Here is a 25,181-nt window from a genome sequence, read left to right on the forward strand (position 1 = left end):
ATAATCCGAGATTTAAAATAATAATTCAACGCATAAAAGTATACTTGTAATAAATTTGCAAACAAGATATTTGGATAATAGACGTCCTTGTATGTGTTTGAATAATTCAGTATATTCCTTGCACCATTTATGTAGAGCGCGTAGCTTAACATTATTGCAATTGAATACTTTATCTTTTAATATAACCAGACGTACTATATTTTCCCAACAACCATAATGTAGAACATTTAATAAAACATTAGTTTTAAAAAGCCTAGTATGTTATATTGTTGTTAGGTTCGTTTCTTCTCGGCCAGTTCGGAGTATATCGGGCAACTTGCGCTCAAGGACAAGCTTCCGCCATGCATTATGGTCAATTTGTAGAGATTTGAATAGAGGAACCTACCAGGTATATGCTTCAATGTCATGAACGTGTCGTTTATTGTTGGAGAAAAACCTTTTTCGTTGGAGGCGTAAATTGAAACAATATATTCTGTTTCGGGTTCTAAATTTCTTAACGTGTAATTCATCTGTACGTCACGTTTGTATTCTATAGATTTTTTTATCCACCCTGATTGATCGCCCTTCTTCGTATAAGTGATGTAAAACATTTGTGGCGAGCCGTTGTCAGACGAAGGAGTCCAGGTCAAAACAGCACTCGTTTCATATATTTCCTCTTGGATTACATGGAAGTCAGAAGGCGAGTCCGGTTTTCCTGTCAATAAAATGAGGTCAATGAGCAAACAGACGTAACTCTTTGTATTTAAAGTGTCTTTAACCTGTAAAACGAGAACTTTCTGTATTGTTTACGTGATAATGGGATTGTCAGAAAATTTATTGGACGATTTCTGTCACCTTTTTCGGCCCAATTTTATCAAGCCACATCTTACATTTACAATCTTATTGTTGGGTCGAGTTACATATCTATTTCCAAAACAATTTGTAAAACTTTCAGATACATATCTAAATATCATACTTTTTTTTCATCTTTCACGAGTAAAGCTCGTTACCAAGTAAAGCAATTGGTTTTTTAAATAATATCGACAACGAAAGGAGTTTCTTATAAGATTCCTTGGTATATTCAACAAAATATATGACGAATTTAGGATTAGTTAAGTACCTATAGGTTTAAGATGCAACCACTCGATAAATCGTGATCCAATGCCGTTATACACAGAAAATTGGTACATTCCGTAATCCTCTATTTTAACGTCCCTTATTGTTAAAGAGCTTGAAAGGCCTTCAGTCGTAACATCAAATTTAAGCTTTCCATCCAACGAGGAGTTACAAGAATCCTCGCTTTCGTTGATGCACCCTTTCCACACAAACTTTGAAGGTTTTGGTACTGGGTAGGCAGCTATTGTATACGACATTGTCACATTTTCATTTGGACGGGCGGTGTAATTCAGTTTCGCATCAACTCCTGGGGGTTGCCTTGCTGAGCCTGCAATAATCAGTATGTATAAATCAGTTGTTAATGCATATGCTAAAATTCAAGCTTATCCCACTATATTTATTTTGTTTTGGCTTCACGAGGTATGTTCTCAAATTAATAGGACGCTGAACCGGAGTACGACCGCACTCGAAAATAATGTAATTGTTTAATTCAAAGTACATTGAATTTACTTGTGTTTATCTAAGGTATCATGTGCCTAGTAGATAGCTTTATTAGTTTAAAAAACATTACTGTGAATATGTATATCATGGTGGTTCGGTTATGTCAGTTAAGCGGAGTTACTACAATAAATTACGATAAACATATATATTTTCTGTGAATTCGATATATCAGTTCAGCTCAATGATATTTTAACATTTTATGGACGTTTAACTTGTGATTATATGACCTTTTTAGATATTGGCCCAAGACGGGTTAAACAAATATACTGTTCATATTTGAACTCAGCGAGCAAACACGGTTGAATGCAGGTGAAATTAATGCGTGCGCGGTAACGTGTCTTTGGTCTAAATAACAATAGTCATTTAGATATTATAATACCGTGCAGCAAAACACATACGAAAACCAACACATTTCTTAGTTCTATTCGTTGAAAATAAACATAGGCGTTACGGACGGAGGTTTTTACCACAGTATTTAGTTTTTTTTACAGCTGAGCTTGTATATAAACATTTGTTTATAATTTAAGGTTCTAGAGGTTTTTCTTTAGTCCAGACAAATTTTCTTAACAATCCAAACGTACGGAATACTCTCAAGAGTTCATTATTGAAGGAATATATGTGCGGAAGGTTTGTGGGGTCTTTATGTGGCCAATGGAAGACACTGCTACGAAGAGTTACCACCTTCGTACGAAGATATCTGACATGACAAGCACCAATATGTCAAAAAAGCTGATATTTATTTATTAAGTTACACACTCACAGTACATTCCAACACCCTCACTCTAAAATATAAATAGTTTGATATGTCTTTTTCACGGCCACTAAAAGTCAGCTCCACCACTTTCCGGTGGTGCAAAGAAGATGAGATGTCGACACTACCATGTTGCAGCTATGTGTACTTCAACACACGTGAATTCGAGTTTTATTATATTTGATAGTTTTATTAAACGGCAATATTTCAAACATCGGAGAACAGCGGTGGATCCAGGACTTTCTAAATGGGGGGGGGGGGGGGGCACAACTAATTATAAACATATCAAACTTTTTTTGAATGCATTATTTTAATCATATAATGACATGGAATTATCATTTGTCTTCACTGTCAATAATGTTTGGCAGATAAATTAAATTAAAAATATTATTTACTGAGATATACCTTTCAAAAAACAACAAAGATATCCAGCCGTTTTGGGGAATCGAGCCAGGGTCGACGGATTAACAGGCTTAGTCGTTAACCACTCGTCCACCTGAGACGCACATATTTATGCTTTAAAATTAGTGCTATATAAACCTACACTACAGTATATTGATTGCACTCAACGATACTGTAGGTACTTCGGTTGTCATTGTTATAAGTAAAAACAAATTGACAACAAATTCCAAAAAGGGTTTCAAATAAAATATTATGTCTTAATTTACAAAGGCTCAAGCATAATTTCGAGAACTATACGATGATAAAGGCCGAAATGGAGTGTCAAAGCGGCAACGTTTTGAATTCAAACTTTTGTTAAATGCACGTCATGCACACACATATCTTGTTGGCACTCAATGACATTATTAAAAGCAATGACGAACATATAATGTGCACATGTTAACAGTTTAAAACAACTTATATTTCTGGTATATGATATATTCTGAAAACAGAAAACTTACGCGTATAACTGCAGCCATATTTGTCTACTTTTGATCAGCTGTCTGTGTAAAATGCGGCGCCGATTCAGGTTGTTTATTTGATAAAATGCTTATATAAAATTTAAATTGTGACAAAACAACTTATTTGTACAGTTAAATCAATAAAGATGTGCCCCCAAAAAACATTACTTGCCGGCCCGCTTGGGGGACACGGGCCCTATGTGCTCCCCCCCCCCGGTAGATCCGCCACTGGGAGAATGTGGTACGTTTAACATTAATTTTACTGCAGGCTGACTTTTTTCATTTCAATAGTGTGCGAACTGTGGTGCCAGTAGCTTTTCTCCCGAGTCGGACCAGTGCATATTTTGAGATCTGCTAGCATTTTAAGCACACTTCATTGCTTACACACACTGTAAGAACATTCTAGTGCGTGCAAATATATCTGTTATGTTTAGTACTAACGCCGGTAACACAACAAAACTAATATGCACTTCTTAAAATGGAAACATGCACGCAATAATAAAAGTGAATTCGCTGTTGCTCTTGTGGTGGCACTGTCGAGTAGTGGTGGCGCTGTCGAGTACGATTTGCGCCCGAAGTAACAGAAAGGTTTTTATACAAAAAGAATACGTTTTTCGACAAGTTAGTTTGTACAACAAATACATTTAAATGCCAAATACATAAAACGTCGCTAAACAAGGCGCACATTTTCAATCATTTATAACATTTATAACATCAAGTCTCCTATACCTATATTTAAAAAATGTTATTGGGTAATATGATTTATCTTTGCTCTATTTATATGAATAACAACAACAACCTGTATTGCAATGGCGGTTAAATCGCAACAGTAAGTAGTTGGTACACCATGATGTCGGTTTTGCATGCATGAAAGGTAAAATAAAATATTGATTGGGATTTGGGGTGACCTCTGTGGATTAAAAAGGTTGGTGGGGTTTGGGTCATAGTTTTTTTCTGTTTTTTTTTCAGATTAATAAGATTTTATGAACAATTTTAGTTCAATGTAATATTTTACAGACGGAAATATTGTTCTGGCTATATTCAGTCTAAAATTGAATTCCTTGGGAATTTCAATGTTGACCTATCTATTTATGGGCAGAACAATATTGATGTATTTTTACCCAGCTATTAAGGGGTAGGTCAATATTGACAAATCGACTTCTGATTCATCTGAACCCCATTTCTATTTATGACGGATCAATATGGCGTTTTATTATGTCTACGAAATATGCTTTCTGTTCAATCATATTATATATCTTCTTGTCCAATTGGCCACTTATGGCACTGTTGAAAAGAATCTAACTAACTATCTTGAAAAATACAACGATAAAACTACTTACATTTGACAAACAAACCGACCGAAGCGTTTTCCGCCGTGCCATACTGGTTGTATCCAGAGCAAGTATAAACTCCCATGTCAGAACATTTAGCCGTCATTTCATGTATAAGCTGGTGTACTCCGGGTCTTTCTAATATTGTCTTACCATCCTTAACAATGAACATTATCGAGGCGGGGTCACTTTCTAGCAAACATTGCAGATTGTTTGTTGAATGTTCCTCAATTTCTACTAATGTGTTCGAAACGTTGTTGAGTAGAAACTTTAAATTCTCTGCTCCATCTGAAACACAACATTTAAAGTTCAATTTTGTGTTGACTTAAGCAATCTTAATAACCATATAACAATTATATCAATTTTGTAGATAGAAAATATGCACGTTGACCCAAAATTATGTTGGCGTCATTTCAATGGGAATATCAAAAAACTATACTGTAAACAGAATTAGAAAACAAACTTGTTGGCCATGAAACAAATAGGTCTTATTACGTCCGACTTTAGTTGAAATAGAACCAGAAACACAATCTGTGTAAACTTTAACTCTAGTGCTATAAAAGTAATCAGCGAGAAATACCCTTTAAACTTATACCAAAAGTGAATGAGTTTACTAGACATTAAGAAGTAATGCCGATGACAAACTTTGTTGTACAGCAGACACCTTAACATCTAAATATTGTACTTTCTTCTTTGCAATGTTGTCTGTGTGCGTACTTTTCAAACGGTCGTATAACATAATACCTCAAGCGCGAAATGAATTACAACACACGACAGTTTTTCCCTTGTAAAACGATTTTAACAAACCCACATGTGAGTGCAAAGCTGTGTTTTGTCTTACAATTTTGATCTTGTTGGTAGTGATATATTGTATTGTTAGTTTCTATGGGAGATTTTGTTCAGAATTGAAATTCATTTGAACGACATCTATTTAAATATATATTTTATTTTGAAATAGTTATACGTTTACTTTCAAGATTTCGTGATATAAAAATCAAAATATACAATCATAAATACACAGCTGTAACTGAGATACAGTGATAGCTAGGCGTACATTGCAGCAATACTGACTAATAAACTTGTTGTAAAGAGATGGCATACCTTTATAAAAAAAATAGTTTTACGCAATAAATGATGACATCAAATGCTTTATCAAGTTGTTAATATTCGAGGGTTGTTTATAAATTTCCGGATTAGAAACAAACTAGTTCTATTATCATACACAATGTAAACTTTTTCAGGCTAACGATAATGTTATTAAAATCACATTCAAATATATTTTGTTTATTTTAAAAAGCACCTTAGGTTGCACTTAGACAACGTCTCTTACCTGCGTATATTTCTGCTCCACAGTTTTGTTCGTGTGGTTCATATTTAGATTGTACATTCATCAATAGCTATTTTTGATTTTGTACATTCATCAATAGCTATTTTTGATTTGTACATCTTTCTTGTTAAAGGCAGTTTCACATTGCTCATATAAAAACTACCCATTATGTTGTGAACAAATATGCACATTCATGTCACTTGAGTAAGATGACTGTACACATACATTTCGTTGAAAGGACATTGCTGCGTCAACTTCTTGCTTTATGACGCTGCTGTGTTACCGTTTTTTTTAATCCCATGACATTTTGGTCAGATTTATGATCACATTAAACTTGTATGTAAGGTTTGTAAGATGTTCAGATTAGTTTTTTTTATATAATAAGTTAAATTACCTTATTTGAGGTACTTTATTATGTGTTTTGCGAAATGTTAAAATTGACTCAGATGTATGGAAAAAAAATATGCCCATATGAGATTTCTAAATCAATCAGATTGTCATAAGATGTACATGTGTACACTTTTTAATGTTTATACATTGGTTTTGTATAAAGCATGCGTTATGACTTAAAATAAGCAGATTGGCCGTTGATAAGTTGGAAAAGATTTAAACATACTATGTATTTGCCTGTCAGTAAAAACAGAACTTTTAAGTAACTTTTAGTCCGCTATATCTGATCAAAACAGTCGATATTCAAATATCCCTCATAAAAATATGTTCAAAGATATACCACACATAAACTCGCCAGAAGTTCATTAACATATTTACAATTATACGGTCACGTCTGTGAACATAAAGGTACACAACTGAATTAAAAGCACACTTACAACATCGGTGATGTAAAATCCATGTATTATATAAGATACTGGTAGGAAAGTATACATCCACAGAAAGTCGATTTCATTCGATCTTTATAGCAATATAAAAGGTTATTTTTGACTTCCCTTGCAGATGAGTTGTTGCAGGTAGTGCTGATATCCATAAACTAGTAGCACATGATTATATAGGAGGTAAGTCAGAATGCATACTTACACATGACGTCTAGATAAAATGTTGCAGTATCGTATTTCCGAGTAGTCCTTGTTGCTAACGTCGGAAGGAGAACACTGGACACGTTGCACGTGTAACTAGTCTCGTCACTGCGTTGCACGACTGAAATAGTCAAGTTCTGTGCATTCTGTTTAGTCCAGGGTGCGATGGTTTCGGCTCTTGTCCACTCGAAGAATACAGCGGTTGGATTTCCCGGCTCATACAAACATGGATATTCAAACTTTTCCCCTCGAATTACGCTGACGTCTTTTAAAGTTCTCATTTTTGGGCCATCTAATGAAACACACAAAACAATTTATAATCAACAATCCCAAGTACCAAAGGTGGCGATGTTCTTTTTATATCTTAATAAAAAATTCAGTATTTAATGGAACAAATAATTTAGGACAGTTTTTTAACTACAAATGTAGAATAAATATTTATGGGTATTTTTGTTGTTGTTTTTAAAAAATAATAAAAAAGTATCATTGTTCTACCCGGATATAGAACGTTTTTACTACAAACAGATTCTTATGTCATGCTATAGTCTTTTGTCTGGACGGTAACAAACAGAAAAAATCACAGCACAAAGAATCATTGTATGTATGTATGTATTTCTTTAGACCTTGCGGTCAAGGATAACCCGTGAAAGTGCAAGCACTTATTTCCAACGGGGTCCTTTGTTTTTGCTGAAGGGACAGCACGCTGAAGAGACAGTGGTGGGATACAAGGAAGTCCGGGTGCGATACCCTAGCTCTTTTTCGAAGAGACCCCTTCGTTCTTTTACGTGCTCGGTGTAAAGCACCGATACACGGGGTACAACTTTCCTGGGTTAAACCAGTACTGAGTACACCACTTTTCCAAGCACTACCCTTTAAATGCCAAGCGCCAGGCAAGGGAGCTACTTGTACCAATTTTTAACGTCTTTTGGTATGACGCGGCCAGGGATCGAACCCACGACCTCCCGCTCCGTAGGCGGACGCTTAACCACTAGGCCACGGAGACGGTAAATTGCGGGCCATTAACTCATACCAAAGCCAATCCAGGGGCAGTCTAAGACATAAGTTTAATTTTGATTATGGAGGCGGAAATATAAAGATATACCGAGTTTATTTCACATATTTGCCCTGTAATTCCAATATAATTCTTTAATGTGACATTTACACTAATACTTCTATCCTTTTTTATTTATTTTTTGCCTTCCACTTTTCATTATTCCATGCTACCAACATAGTCTTTCAATTAACCTACAACAATGACGAACTCAATCAATAAGACGCTAACTGTCATTGAAAATCGGTTTTATTGCTATTTAAACTATTCTATTTATTGATGTATACACTGAATTCATTCATTGAAACACAAGGTTTAATTGTAATATGGACAGTAAGCTGACTTAAAGATACGGAAAATGGAAATCAAACACACTTTTTATGACTAATAACAAGTATACCAATCGCATATGAACTGAACAATTCTAGACTGTTAAATAGAACCACTTATGTATATTACTTTCCTTCGATAAACCTCCAAATCGCTTATACTTAATTGGCACAAAGATAAAGTTTTATCGGAATATATAATTTATCATTAACTATTGACTTAGACAACATACCTTAATTTAAAATACACTGAATGCCCCCGAAAAGAATAAATAAATAAGGGGGATACCAATAATTATGATTAATTTATAACAACTTACATAGAACATTAATCTTCTTTGTTCCAGAAGTGAACCACTGTTCCCTGTTTCTTGCACGACAATATACGCCCAGGTCCTGGTCATCTCTCTGGACCTGTAGAGTGAGGGTTCCGTGCGTTACTATCAGATGCCCGTCCGGTGTTGAAGAAGTATTTGTACCCGAGGTTATTTGTGTGTCGTTTCCATTAGTAGAGGTTGTGTTGTCTTTGTACCAGACGACAGTGGCAACAGGGTTTCCAGGTGAAGTCTCACACAGGAATGTTCCTGTTGTGTTTACTATGACGGACACGGGGTTGACGATAGGAGAGGAAATTACTGTCGACGTTATGTCAACTGAAACAAAGCATGCAACACGTGTTACGGTCACTATGCATTAACCAAGAAACAGATGTCATAAATCAAAGTAATTGCAACATTCTTGAATTAAACCGCACATCACATATGGATCTAGTAGTGTTTAGAACATTTTTCAAATGACTTATATTATAACGCATGTTCAGCAGGAACGGTATTATGACGTCGTATCTGCAATTCCTAACGATTAACAGTGGTACTGGTTTGCAAAGACATTGCCTGGAAATAATCTAAAATACTGATAAGTAAACGAGATAGTTTCAACTACATGTAAAATATTGAAAACACTTTTAGTTTAAATTGTTTAATTTGATGGTGCACATTTCTCCATTTGCCTTCAAAATTAGTTCATGTTTCTTTTTCATTATATTTTAATTTTCCTTTATCAGCCCATGGAATGTATCCACCAAGCTTATTATTTTGACCAAGGCTGCCGTGGTCAGTATTTATAAGCACGTCTGTGATGAGGATCTAAAGCAAGCCATAGAGACATAAATGACGCCTACCTACCGCTGGTATCAAAATTCTTAACATGTCTTTGAGAACAGATCTTTAGTAAAAAAAAGTTACTTTTGTACGTTCATATGTATTTGTCGTTCAGAACATTTGAATTCATATAGTATTATAGAAATATCAAGTTGAATGATTCATTTTTCATTTTTGCAAATCAATCTGCATTTTATCAAAAACATGCAGTCATGTTTTACAATCATGTACTTGATACTATAGGAGGACCATTTAATCAGGCAATATCGATCCACTATATATTTATTTTATATTTCTCGATTTAGGGTTCAGTTTTGGATAAAATTATTATCACGATGTTTAAAGGAATGCAACAATGCATGCTGTCAAATACTTAATATGTACACCTCAACTTTTATTCCTTCAATGAACTGCCTTTTGGCAATTGCGTTTATCATCCTATAAACGCAACATCTACGGATATGTTCGGATCGCAATTCATCGCATAACAATACACATATAAATTGTTCATCTTGTTATTGTTTGTATTGTGTCAGCAGGTCCCGTAAAATATAAATCAACATTTGAGAAAGTGTAAATGTATTATTGCCGTAAATGCTTCAATTTTACATTTAAAAGTGATTTCAAGTGGTTGATCTTTTCCCGCGTTATTGTGACGTCATTTGATAAAATTTTCCGGTTGCTGTCAGATCGTTCTATTTACAGAATAGGTAAGAAAGGTTTACTGAAAGGTTTCCTTAAATGAAATGAAATACTCTTTTAACAATTCTTGAATGAAATAATTAAATATTGGAGTAAATATAAGTAATAAATTGCGGGATTGATGTCATTATCGGGGATATGAACGCAATTGGGCTTGTGAAAGTACGCGTGGAGTCCTACGGACTCCACAAACTCCTAACACTTTCTCTATTATTCCATAACAATAAATAGTGAAATAGAGGCCACTAAGCCTATAAATGTTGAAGTAGACTAGATTGAAAGGCCGCCAAACTGAATAACTTCAAGCAAACGCATTTATTTATTGCGTTCGGAAATCGGCAAATATATCTAGAATTATTCAAATTGTTATTTTAATTACATCTACAGATTTTTATCTTTTGTAGAGATGGGGTTTTAAGTGCTTGGAAAGTAAATAGCAAATTTCTGTCAGCTTTATCTATACTCAGTCTAGGGAAATTGCCCATCAGTCTTATCATGTTGAGAAAAGGCTTTATCATTCCATAGAATCATCAGGAAATTGAACCAATCAATGAATTACCACTTAGCAGACCATCCTATCTGGGTTATTCAGTGTACAATGGATAATTAAACACAACTCGCATACAGTGACTTAATGATACTTTTAAAGGGATGCTAATTTAAACTCTGAATAATTATATTTCAATATTTTATAAAACTAATTATGCAACTGAAAACATTTTTATTTATCCTTATTCTCTCTATATGCAAGGCTTTTTTAAACTTATGTATTACCTATTCTCTAAAAATGAAACTAGTTACTGTATTGTTACATTTGACAAAACAAACGACGACATTATTTTTATTCCCATTCGAATACAGTAAGGGCCGATATCCTAAATTAGCGAAATCAATTTTAAAAAGGTTTACAATTTGTAAACAATCATTTCTTTCGGATGCAAAACAACAAAGTATTTTTATTTGATTTTTTATTGGTGTATGAAATTTAGATAGAGATAGTCAGATATCTCATTTTCATTCGAGGATTCAACATTAACCGTCTTAGAAATGACCATTGATATAACGATCTATCATTTAGTGACGTAGATGTAAATTCGTTCATACACAAGAAAGTATTCGTTGGAAAATTCTTCAAAACTCAAGAGATACACAATAGTAATATTCATAAAAAAGTATAAAAAAAAAATTGATATTTTCACATTCACACGATAAGAGTGGCATATTTTCCAATGCATTTTCGTGGATGTAATCTCATAATCGCAAGCATTTATATCATATAACATAATAAAACAAATTTACATGGCATCAACAATACGGTTTCTGTTTCGGTTATCATAAAAGCCTTTTACAGACAGACGTGTTATTTATCTTAATATGAATGTAAAGCTGGCATGATGAATGACGTTGAATTTTGAGCTTGCTAGACATACCTATTGCGACATTCGAAAAATGGATGGCGTGCTTGATCGACAAATGGCAAATGTTATCACGCACATATAGGTAGCCCTAGCTCAACAATTTATTGCTCAGTTGGCTGAGCAATCGACTATTTACATAAGGAAATATGTGTTCGGCTTGTTTGACAATTAACATTTGACGTATCTTATTGGTCACTCCAACCAATTGACTTCCGTTGGATATTGTCTCTTGGTCTAACTGACCGTAACAGAACGACAATACTTTAAAGCTTACGCAGTAAAGTGATAAATATCAATATGTACAGTAGGAACTTGTTAAATAACTCCACTGCATAAAAATGTTAAGGTTATTCAAAGGTCAAAGGTTAAAAATTAATGTATAAAAATTAGATTTTCGCAGGGTTTTAACGTTTATAAATAAAGCAAAACAAAATATATAAAAACAAAACAATTTAATTTGGAATAAAACATCGTTATAAATATTTCGGCCATTCGCTTTATAAAATGATTGAAATGTGTTAATATAATATTTATGTCGGATTTTGAACTATTTTGTTTTTAAGCTTTTCTATTTAGTCTAAATTTCGTATCAACATGGAGTGCTTAACTTTTAAAAATACATGAATTCAATTATTAATTAACGAGCTCCTATGCTTTTTTTTAAGCTGTATGACGCAGGCCTACACTCTTTAGTACTGCATATCGAAAAAAAAGCTTTCGTCAGTTATACTTTTTGACATGACATGTTAACAATATTAATGCGCCGGGGTTACAAATGGGACGTATGGTGTTAATTGGTTTAAAATAGTGCGAATGAAAAGACCATATATTTAAATACATTCATAAGAATTCAACGAAAAAGGTTATTTTGAAAGCAAGCCGAAGACCCTGAAATAAACATTGGTGATGATCCGAGGAGAGTAGGTTATTATACATAATTACGCTGAAAATGGAAATGTGTTGACTAACAGACCATTCCCTACATTACTCACTTCAAATAGTCAAAACGTCCTCAGCCAATATCGGGATTCATTTGATTAACTTAACACCAATAAACTTGCGAGATGAAGGCCCATTTATCCTAGTACATATTGATGTATCAGTTAATGTTATGATCTAGCTTATTGTATTAAAATTCACCAAGGGCATCAATTTATATTACCTGCCCTTTGGGTAAGGACAGGCACTTGTTACAGTTTTAAAATATTTTTGATTCGATTTGTATTGCCTGTAAATATAATTGTATATAAAGTATAATCAGGCACCTACAGCCTTTCAACGTTTTAAGCGCTTTCATTATAACAGGTAAGCAAACATGGCCACATACAGTTCTAGGGTTTCTGACAGACTTAGTTTATCTTTTTTTGGTGTGGACACAAATCTTTTAGGTTAGTTAAACGAAATTACTACACTTAGACCAATTATAACAGTTAGGAGGCATGATCCCATAAAGTTTTAAGGTGTTCTGACATATAGTTTTGGTTGTGGACACACATATTTTATGTTCGTTTTTCGAAACTAATACAATTATTAGTGATATTCCAGCAGATAATACATGATTAAGATCAATGCTAGCATTTAGTAAAAAATATTCATTTTTCTCATCTGCTGTATCCGCGTCCGTAAAAATACCCTTAGGAAAAAACACCACCATTTTTCCAAGTGAGCGCAGATATCCCCATGTGCTTTGTTGGAATGATAAGGCAGTACATGCTCGTCCTAAGGGAGTAATGATTGTTATTAAGGAGTCCTTAGTATTTTTATCAAGTCATTGAGTGTCTTTGTGTAGTGATGAGATGTATTTCGGCATATGTGTGGTGTCCTTGGTTTGTCCTGGAATGTCCTAGGGAGGTCATAGGGTGTCGTTGTGCAGACATGAAGTGTCTTTGGTTATTCTGTAGAGTACTTGGGTAGTAATGGAGTGTGCTTGTGTAGTACTCTGTTGTATTCGGTTGTCGTACAGTGCCAATGTTGTCTGGGGTAGTCTTTGGATGTTTTAAGTATTCATGGGGTTTCATTCTGTTGTCTTTATGCATCCTAGGATAGTCATGTAATGCAACCTTGTAGTCCTGGAAAATCCTTGGGCAGTCCTAAAGTGGCATTGGGGCGTCCGTGAATGTAATTTATTAGTCCATTGGTGACCTTAGGTAGTGCTATTGTGTCAACTGATAACTGAAATGTCACTGAGTAGTCCTTGTGTGTTGTTATGTAGTTGAAATGATGCTCTTGTTTAGTTATTGGGTGTCGATGGGTAGTTATTAAGATTTCTTGTATGTCATTGGGTAGTCATAGAGTAGCGTTTGGTAATATTTGGGTGTATTCAAGTAGTGCTGGGTTATCATTGGGTAGTTGTGTGTTGTCCAAAGGTAGATCTAGGGTGTCCTTAGACAGTCCTGGTGTGCTCTTTTGTAGTTCTTATGTCAACATTTGTAGTTATAGGGTGTCCTTGGGTAGCTTTGGCGATGCTTTTGACAAGTACTAGAGTGCTCTTGGGAGTCCTTGGGTGTCCTTGGGTAGTGCTTGGGTGTCCTTGGGTGCAATTGGGTGTCCTTGGGTATTCCTTATGTGTCATTGAATGTAATGAGTTGTCCTCGGGTAGTCCTTGGGTAGTCATTGGGTGTCTTTGATAGTCTTTGGGTGTCTTTGAGAGTCTTTGGGTGTCCTTGGGTAATCCCTGGGTGTCCTTCGGTGTCCCTGGGTAGTCGTTGGGTGTCGTTGGGTAAGCCTTGGGTGTTCTTAGTAGTCATGGGGTGTCCTTGGGTGGTCCTTGTGTGTCCTTAGGTTGTCATGGGGTGTCCTTTGGTAGACATTGGGTGTCCTTGTGAAGTTCTTATGTGTCCTTGGGTGTCCTTGTGTAGTCTTTGGGTATCCATGGGTGTCCTTGGGTAGTAATTGGGTGTCCTTCTGTAGTCCTTTGGTAGTCCTTCTATAGTCCTTGGATGTCCTTGGGGGTCATTGGGTGTCCTATGGTAGTCTTTTGGTGTCCTTAGGTAGTCCTTGGGTAGTTCTTTGGTGTCCTTGGGTAGTCGTTGGGTGTCCTTGGGAATCCTTGGGTAGTCCTTATGTGTCCTTGGGTGTCCTTTGGTAGTCCTTGTGTGTCCTTGGGTGTCCTTAGTAGTCATGGGGTGTTCTTTTGTAGTCATTGGGTAGTCCTTGGGTGTCCTTAGGAGTCCTTGAGTGTCCTTGGGTAGTTCTTGGGTGTACTTGGGTAGTCGTTGGGTGTCCTTGAGGGTCCTTGTGTAGTCCTTATGTGTCCTTTGGTAGTCCTTGGGTGTCCTTGAATAGTCCTTGTGTAGTCCTTGGGTGTCATTGGGTAGTCCTTGGGTGTCCTTAGTAGTCATAGGGTACCCTTGTGTAGTCCTTGGGTAGTCCTTGGGTGTCGTTGGGAGTCCTTGAGTGTCTTTGGGTAGTCCTTGGGTTTCCTTTGCGTGTCCTTGTGTAGTCCTCGGGAAGTCCTTGGATTGTCCTGCGGTGTCCTTGGGTGTCCATTGGTAGTCATGGGGTGTCCTTGGATAGTCCTTGAGTAGTCTTTGGGTAGTCAAGGGGTGTCCTTGTGTAGTAATTGGTGTCCTTGGGTAGTCGTGGGGTGTCATTTAGAGTCCTTGGGTAGTCCTTATGTGTCATTATGTGTCCTTTGGGAGTCCTTGGGTAGCCTTGAATAGTCCTTGTTTAGTCCTTCGGTGTCCTTGGGTAGTAGTTGGGTGTTCTTGGGTGTCCTTGAAAGTCCTTGGGTAGTCCTTATGTGTACTTGGGTGTCATTGGGTAGTCCTTGGGTGTCTTTGGGTAGTCCTTTGGTAGTCATCGGGTGTACTTGGGTAGTCCTTGGGTATCCTTGAGTGTCCTTGGGTAGTCCTTGGGTGTCCTTGGGTATCCTTGGGTAGACCTTTGGTGTCCTTGTGATGTCATGTGGTAGTCCTTGGATGTCATTGGGTAGTCCTTGCGTGTCCTTGTGTGTCCTTGGGAAGTCATGGGGTGTCCTTGGGTAGTCTTTGGGTGTCCTTTGATAGTCATTTGTGTCCTTGGGTAGTCCTTTGGTGTCCTTGGGTGTCCTTTTGTGTCCTTGGGTTTCCCTGAGTTGTCCTTGGGTAGTCCTTGGGTGTCGTTTTGTGTCCTTAAGTAGTCAAGGGGTGTCCTGGGGAAGTCCTTGGGTGTTCTTGGGTAGTTCCTGGGTGTCCTTGGGTAGTCCTTGAGTGTTCTTGGGTAGCCCTTGTGTGTCCTTGGGTGTCCTTGGTAGTTCTTGCGTGTCCTTGGGTAGTCCTTGCGTGTCCTTGGGAAGTCATGGGGTGTCCTTGGATGTCCTTGGATCGTCATTGGTGTCCTTGGGTAGTCTTTGGGTAGTCCTTGGGTAATTCTTGTGTGTTTTGGGGTAGCCCTTTGTAGTCCTTGTGTGTCCTTAGGTAGTCATGGCGTAGTCCTTGAGTGTCTTTGAGAAGTCCTTTCGTGACCTTTGGTGTCCTTGGGAAGTCATGGTGTGTCCTTGATTAGTCCTTTGGTGTCCTTGGATAGTCACGGGGTGGCACTGAGTATTCCTTGTGTATTCATGTGTAGCTTGATGGTGTTCTTTGGTGGTTCTGGAATTACATTGGGTAGGTTTGTGATGTAGAAGTGTTGTCAAGGAATAGTTGGATGTCTTTGCAGTTTTGTAGTATCATTGGGTGTTATTTGGTTGTCATTAAGTGTCTTTGGGAAGTCATAGGGCAGATATAATCAAGAGCTGTCTTTTGGTAGTTTTGGAGTGTTATCCGATAGTTGTAAGATGTCCTTTAGTTGTTTTGAATTGTCCATTTGTAACACCTAGAGATATTTGCTTTTAACGGTATTTTCCATTATGAAATTTACCGTTGTTGCATGCAAAACAACTATCATCAGGGGTTAGACATGAGTCATTAAATTTGGGTTCTAACGCGATATTAATATGAACGATATTTATTTGTAAACACGGATTAAAACGAAAAATTGTTAATGCTGAACGCTTGTTTCGATAAGTTATTTTTACTTATAATTTGATTGATTATTTTTATAATTACTATTGGATGGCCATATTAAATAAAAATAAATCAACAGAGTTAATCCGTTAATAGATAGAATTACATTTGGAAGAAGAATTCAGTGTGAGAATTATGGCTTGCATAGATTTTAAGAAGGAAGTGATTTAAAAATCCTACAGATATTGATTTACTATCTAGTGACAAGAATTTTTAGAAGCAATGGTTATGGACAACCAACAAGGAATTACTGTGTATGTTGGGGTAATGAAGAAAAAATGGGAAAAGGCATTCATAACTTCATATCATAGACTATTCCGTATGACTAATTAAAGTTATGAAAGTCATTTCTTCATTCTTGACATGATCCATTTGTTGGGATTTTTTGAATTTATGATATCATCATGGTTATAATGTAACGATAAAGTTAACTTCGGCTTAGTCATCCAAGGTCGAACCACCTTTTTGTGTACGCAATTTACATATAAAAATATATCAAGTATGCTTCACTGCTAATTTCTGGCTATAAATTTCTAAAACTTTTCTCTCAAAACAAATCTGTACTTAACCATGCCATAAAACATTTAATGGAATTATTGCTTTATTGTTATCTAAAATATTGAGTCAACTTATTATCTTATGAAACGCCAACTTCTAAAAACCTGACATTGTTTGCCTTATTTATGTTTAGTTTACATTTTGGAATATGGTTAGAAACATTTCTGTACACACATGTACACGTATATTACTTGTAGTTCTATCATGTGCAGACATGTTTGACGAACGAATCACGCTAAGCAAATTTCTGACAAAATGCATTAACTTTAATTCAGCGAAGTAATCAGTTCGTATGTCGTTCTTCGACACAAAAAGAAATGAAAATATGAAAAGATACTTCATGTTATTCCAGATGCATCCTCACAAATATTGCGTCTATTTGGATTTATAGACGCCTATTACTAAAAGTCGTGTCTAAAAATATATTAATTCATCTCTCATATTACTATTACAGCCCACTCAATATCCCAAGGAATGACTTTTGTCAATTTTCAACAAATGTCTATAGGTGTTAAATAAATGCTGGTAGAGTTGATAGTAATGTGTTCGCATTTTTTCAACTGTAATAAAGCTCAGCCATTATCGAAATCAATTTTCGAGCCGATTGGATAAGTTTTAACAAAGTTAAAATTGTTCAAGTGTCAAGGTATGCCGGCTTAATGGCATACACCAAATCAGCAAATATATTCGCCTAAACAAAGCTTTGAAACAAATTTGTTGCAACAAAACATATAATATCAATGTAGTTCGTCTTTTATGTTGAAATAAGGAGTTTTATCAGAAAATGATTATTGTTTTTATTGTGAATATTTTTTCTCAACGCATTCATATACCAGTATCGTATCTAACCTTTTGTCGTATAGAGTGTAACTTTTTGTTGGAAAAGTAAATTCGAAATACCTGTCCAATTTCTTGTAGTTTTATGTTGTTGATAAATTAATTTCTCACCTGTCAAATCAATAGTCAGATCATTAGTATGCTCAAACGCCGCCGATGCTTGAAGGCCGTACGTAAATCTACACCTCCACATGTCGTCCCTCATTTCCGCCTGCACACTTATAAGTATACACGTGTACTTAGATATGCTTACACAGTCACACTTCATGTTGGCAGGAACTGGGTACTTCGGATTAAAGCTACACATTCCTCCTAAATTCATTTTCATTGAAACTGAAGGTGCCGTTTGGTAGGCGCTATTGCCGCGTGGTTTTTTGGACCAGTCTACAAAAATAATATCAGTTCTTGACGATGAACAAGTCAGCTTCAAGTTTTCACCCTGAAGCACCGATGCCCCGTCAGTTCTCGTTCCATTACCCGAGATGGTAAAAGCAGTGATATCTGTAAATAGGTATAAGAAACATCGTGATTTTTTTTGGATTTTTTTTTAGTACAAGCATTTTTAACAGACAGTTATAATTATTTGTTCATAGTTTGTATGTATCTTATAATAAGCATCTAACACAGAATTGAAAGACACATATACATATATAAATAAAAACAATTAGCACGACGAAATTTATTAAAAGCTGTTTTACACGTTAACATAGAACTATTATCAAACAGAGTGTCCTAAATACCTAATAACAATGTTTGGAAAGGAAATAAATAGTTATTTATGATACCGGTCTACCAGACAAACGCGTATATCATTTATAGTATCCGAAAAAAATATAAAAGCCATGCACATTATAATTAAAGAATAAATAAATTTCACAGTAACAAGAATATAGAAATTGCTATATACGTCTCTTTTGATATTTTTCTTACACATTACGAGTTGTATGTGTTGTTTGGCTCTGCATTTTTATAAACCGAATAAACGTTAATTTTTGCTACGCATCCGTTATCATATGTTATAAACTTCAGATGTTCTTTCGAAATAAAACATCTTGTTTTAAGACAGTTCTTATAATTGTGAATAACTTCAAAACAATCGCTATATACTTATATTGTATATACATATTTATTCATAACCGGGATAATTACTGTTTGTACATTAGTTGACGTTTTCATCTAACAGGAACATGCATAACAAACTACAACATGTAATAATTTATTTTTACTATAGCAAGTTGTCATTGGAATTTTAAATAACCCTGGATAACAGTGAAGCAAGAAAAGCTGAATTTTGTCGAACAACGTTCAAATCCGTTCTAATGAGTTACTGTTTGTTGCACTTTGTTATTTATTAAAGTTATATATTAAAACAAATATAAACAACATCAAATCGTAATATAATATTTACTTCCACTATGACTACTTACGACTTAATATTAACATTCGCACTTGATTTTCTGTACGATATAATTAACCTGCATTCATTTTGCATGAACCGGTCGACCTTTCGTGATCTCTGTAGGTGGCGTTTCACAAGAAAGACATCAGTCACGCATTTGTTAAGAACGATTTTAACAATCTTGATAATATTCTTGGTAAACGTGAAAATTATTACCACCAAATCAATTATTACCACAAAGAAAATAAGGTAATGAAAAGGGGGAAATACAATATGAACGCTCGACCGCGACTTTGCGAATATTCCATGGATTCGCAAATTCGCCTTCGAGACTTCATATTGCATGAAGGCACGAAAAATAAGAATGAATACTTAACTACTTACTACTACTACTACTACTACTACTACTACGACTACGACTACGACTACGACTACGACTACTACGACTACTACGACTACAACGACTACAACGACTACAACTACTACTTCTACTACTACTACTACTACTACTACTACTACTACTACTACTACTACTACTACTACTACTACTACTACTACTACTACTACTACTACTACGACTACTACTACTACTACTACTACTACTACTACTACTACTACTACTACTACTACTACTACTACTACTACTACTACTACTTCTACTACTACTACTACTACTACTACTACTACTACTACTACTACTACTACTACTACTACTACTACTACTACTACTACTACTACTACTACTACTACTACTACTACTACTTCTACTACTACAACTACTACTTCTACTACTACTACTACTACTACTACTACTACTACTACTACTACTACTACTACTACTACTACTACTACTACTACTACTACTACTACTACTACTACTACTTCTACTACTACAACTACTACTTCTACTACTACTACTACTACTACTACTACTACTACTACTACTACTACTACTACTACTACTACTACTACTACTACTACTACTACTACAACTACTACTTCTACTACTACAACTACTACTTCTACTACTACTACTACTACTACTACTACTACTACTACTACTACTACTACTACTACTACTACTACTACTACTGCTCAAGCTACCGCCAACACAACCGCCCCCCCCACCTACTACTACAACAACTACTACTACAACACGCTGATTGATAAATCGATTTATGTAACCCAAAACTGGCCCATTCTGCCATAACAATCATCCCTAAAATATATAATAATACCCCAGAAAGACCACATGAATCAGAATGGAAGAATGAGTTATTTTTTTTATCATAGTTCTATTAAAAATTACTGAAATAGAATATTGAGCCCTTTTTCGTCGGTGTTATATATGTATTTTGGTGGATGAGTGAAATAGAGGAATGAGCCCTATATGGAGCTATTTTAGGAGTAAAATAGATATACCATTTCACTAAGCCCTCTTAGATATATTTAACCACAAAAAGGGTATATCCTTAAAACGCCTAAAAGGTATTAATCTTCTGTATCACTGTTCTCTCACTGATTTATCTTACACCTGAAAGGACACATTCTTTTATTTCACTCATCCCTCATAGACCTTTAAAAATCCACAAGAAGGGCTCATTCCTCCATTTCACTCATTCCTCATATATCTGTATAATCCCAAAAAGGTCTACGTAGCCCCCTAAAAAATGCTAACTCTTTCACTCATCCAACGGTGCCAAAATAAATGCACGGCAAATTTGGATGAAAACGCTGACATCAAAAACGTTTAAAGGCTATATGCGCGACAAGCGTGAGGTCCTTCATAGATATATGTAACCTCAAAAAGGGCTCATTCTTTCCTTTCACTCTTCTCTCATATATCTGTGTGACACTAAAAAGGTCCAACTCATTCGTCATATATCTATGTAACCCTTAAAAGGGCACCTACCTCCATTTCACTCTTCCTTCATATGTCTATGTAACACTAAAAAGGGCACCTGTCTCCATTTCACTCTTCCTTCATATGTCTATGTAGCACTAAAAAGGGCACCTATCTCCATTTCACTCTTCCTTCATATGTCTATGTAACAATTAAAAGGGCACCTATCTCCATTTCACTCTTCCTTCATATATCTACGTAACCCATAAAAGGGCACATATCTCCATTTCACTCTTCCTTCATATGTCTATGTAACCCTTAAAAGGGCACATATCTCCATTTCACTCTTCCTTCATATGTCTATGTAACACTAAAAAGGGCACCTATCTCCATTTCACTCTTCCTTCATATATCTATGTAACAATTAAAAGGGCACCTATCTCCATTTCACTCTTCCTTCATATATCTATTTAACCCTTAAAAGGGCACATATCTCCATTTCACTCTTCCTTCATATGTCTATGTAACACTTAAAAGGGCACCTATCTCCATTTCACTCTTCCTTCATATGTCTATGTAACACTAAAAAGGGCACATATCTCCATTTCACTCTTCCTTCATATGTCTATGTAACACTAAAAAGGGCACATATCTCCATTTCACTCTCCCTTCATATATCTATGTAACAATTAAAAGGGCACCTATCTCCATTTCACTCTTCCTTCATATATCTATGTAACCCTTAAAAGGGCACATATCTCCATTTCACTCTTCCTTCATATGTCTATGTAACAATTAAAAGGGCACCTATCTCCATTTCACTCTTCCTTCATATGTCTTTGTAACCCTTAAAAGGGCACCTATCTCCATTTCACTCTTCCTTCATATATCTATGTAACACTAAAAAGGGCTCAGCCCTGCTTTCCACTCCCTTCATATAGCTATGTAACCCTTAAAAGGGCACATATCTCCATTTCACTCTTCCTTCATATGTCTATGTAACCCTTAAAAGGGCACCTATCTCCATTTCACTCTTCCTTCATATGTCTATGTAACACTAAAAAGGGCACCTATCTCCATTTCACTCTTCCTTCATATATCTATGTAACACTAAAAAGGGCTCAGCCCTGCTTTCCACTCATTTGTCATATAGCTATGTAACCCTTAAAAGGGCACCTATCTCCATTTCACTCATCCCTAATTTATCTATGTTACCCCTTAAATTCCTGACTTCTCCATATCATTCATTTCAAATTTCGACGAAATATCTGTTAACACTTGATAAATGCCAGGGTTATTCAAAATTGAAAAATAAAATATAAAAAATGACAACCTTCCACACTCCATATATATCTGCGTATTTTTTACACAAAGATACATCCTGAAAAAATCATTTCAAAATATTTAATGTCTCGGCTTATTTCATAACTAATGATTTGGGAACATAGCATAATATAGTCAATTGTATTATTTCTAATTTTTAAATACCATTTTTAACAACTCTGTTGTAAATAACCCACAGGTTTTCTATAATGCTAAAAAGCAAAAAAGCTGAGCTGCCAACTATCTTCAGTTAGTGTCCAAGACAATTGATGATAAAACAGTAGTCGCATATATTGATAAGCAGATATAGTAGAACAATCGTTTCATCCTTTTCGAGTTCGACATCCATACCTGTATTTTAACGAAAGTAATATATATAATCTCAAATTGTTCAAATTTAGCAGAATTTTCTGCATTGTAAGCTACGTCATATGCACACGTTCGGCATATACGAGTAACATCTAGTTTTGCATTGTTTATGAGGGTCGTGGAGCTACACGATTTTCCCTTAAAATGTCAGTGTGAACATTTGTATTTCCTCTTCATTTTGCTAACAATTAACACAATATGTTGATTTCAGTATGTATACGTTAATGCTCATGGCAACCTTTATCTCCATGACAAATACCAGCGAAGGTGTAGCATTTAATTTTGACCCCGTTGACACCTAAGCGTTTTTTTTTCAACGTTAAAAAATAGACCCTGGCAAGATTAAAACATTAATTCTTCTTGATGAAAACATTCGTTAAAAACTGATCAGTATAACAGTATGATCAGTGATGGGAGTTATAATTTAACGGTTAATAACCTTTACAATAAACTTCATAGATCGACTGTCTGTTGCAGAAAAACACCCATGTGCCACGGAAGTATATTTATAATTCCGTTAACTTACTGGCTGTCTTCTTTACAGGCAATGCCGAGCCTAAGCTCGAACCTACGGGAATTTAAGTTAAGTGACATATTGCGAGCAAAGAGCTTAGTTCGATAAATAAGATTTTTTTGCATCAAAGTGTGATGGATTTGCCTTCGCTAAGTGTTGGTCATCTGTCGAACTGGTGCAAAATTTTCTTAGCACTCTTAACACCTTTTTGGTAAAAACAAACTACATTTTTCTGAAAATGATATCTAAATAAATTACGATCATTCAATTCTTGTCTTTATACTACATACGCATTTTCTCCTTATTTAATCAATTTCTTGAACAGAATACTTTAAATATATGATAAAAATACGAACAATAAACACCAACCGAATTACAAAGTAGGACCTATTGAAAATAATTAAGCGGTGGTTTCTACTGGGGATTGTATGAATCCTTGGTTTCCTGTAAGCACCGCTCATATATTTACATAGGTGAAATAACAATGATGACAACCAAAAATAATTATAAAAAGAAAGTACTTTTACCTAAATTTGAATGAAAATATAAAACCATCCACGACATAATCACACATCGTAATAAAAAAGATGTCTTCATCGTTATTGATCAATGTAAACAATGTAACTGCGTGTATCATCAAGAGAGTTAACCGAAGGCACCCGGAAGTTTAAAGGGATGCATATCGTATTATTGTGATTTAAAACAGTACTTTTTCCTTATTTCGAAGTAGATCAATGTTTTTGGCTTTATGTATTAGTACATTAAATTTGCCACAACAAAGTTGATCTTTGGAATTAATTTGTCGATTTAATCGCTATTTGTACGTAATGCTAAATCTACTTTAAACATATATTATTAAACGATACAAACTGTCATTTCGAATGATTTTTATAGGTCAAAAATGTAATATTGAGAAAAACGTTTGCTTTAGTGATGTCTGAATGCACTTCTTTTAGCATGTAATCAGTATGAAACGAACAAATGAAACTTGTTTAAAATATGTAAAATTTTGAAAATGTATTATTTAGTACTGTCTCGAGAGACGCCATTGAAAGCAGTGCCTTATTTCATATTATAAATTGGTTAATATCACTTAAAAGACATAATTCCTTTAACATGGCTTTTTTGTCACCATGAGAAAATTGAGGGCACATGCAATAACCTTGTCATACAGTCAAAGGTCGAGATCACACTCATACAGGCAACGGTCAAGATCACACTTGAGAGCCATTGGTCAAAGTTCAGCGTATATCAGTATAGCCTGTATTGGAACTTATCCATAATAGTAATAGCAGTGGACTTGACTGGCTAGTTTTTAAGGTTTTTGGTGTATTGATTATCGAAAAATCAGATGACAATAATCCTTACGTTAGGTGCCTTTAAACATCAAATAAACCAAAAGCTCACACCGCTGGGGGCCGTATTACAGAAGCTGCTTAACTTTATCCTTAATTCATACAAAAGATACTTAAATGGACTAAAACAATCCTATTTTTAAAGAAATATTTTAAGTGATACATTACAAAAACTTTTTATCTTAAAATATTCCTTAAATGCGCCGATGTTTCTTGCTTGTCCGAACCTTCCTTAGAAGTTGAGGAAATTACAAGACGGAGAAACGCAGGTCCCTTTTTGTCGAAAGCTATCGTTGGCAGACAATAAATATACAATCGGAGGTTTACCAAATTTATTTAGATACCGATAATTCCTTTAACATGGCTTTTTTGTCACCATGAGAAAATTGAGGGCACATGC

General features: G+C 35.3%; 1 protein-coding gene across 1 annotated transcript in view; it reads right to left on the reverse strand.

Annotated features, from left to right (window-relative positions):
- LOC128235315 (titin-like) overlaps positions 1–24,015 on the reverse strand; it is a 36,873-nt gene extending 12,858 nt beyond the window's left edge. The window contains exons 1-7 of the mRNA XM_052950130.1: positions 23,954–24,015; positions 18,090–18,479; positions 8,639–8,971; positions 6,940–7,230; positions 4,590–4,868; positions 1,100–1,423; positions 386–694 (exon numbers count right to left, since the gene is read on the reverse strand). Of these exons, the coding sequence (XP_052806090.1) occupies positions 386–694; positions 1,100–1,423; positions 4,590–4,868; positions 6,940–7,230; positions 8,639–8,971; positions 18,090–18,479; positions 23,954–23,990 (1,963 nt within the window). The 5' untranslated portion in view covers positions 23,991–24,015. The remainder of the gene's footprint in view (positions 1–385; positions 695–1,099; positions 1,424–4,589; positions 4,869–6,939; positions 7,231–8,638; positions 8,972–18,089; positions 18,480–23,953) is intronic.
- Between the last annotated feature and the right edge of the window lie 1,166 nt (positions 24,016–25,181).

The sequence above is a fragment of the Mya arenaria genome, chromosome 5 (genome assembly GCF_026914265.1).
Source record: "Mya arenaria isolate MELC-2E11 chromosome 5, ASM2691426v1".
In the NCBI taxonomy this organism is placed as follows: domain Eukaryota; kingdom Metazoa; phylum Mollusca; class Bivalvia; order Myida; family Myidae; genus Mya; species Mya arenaria.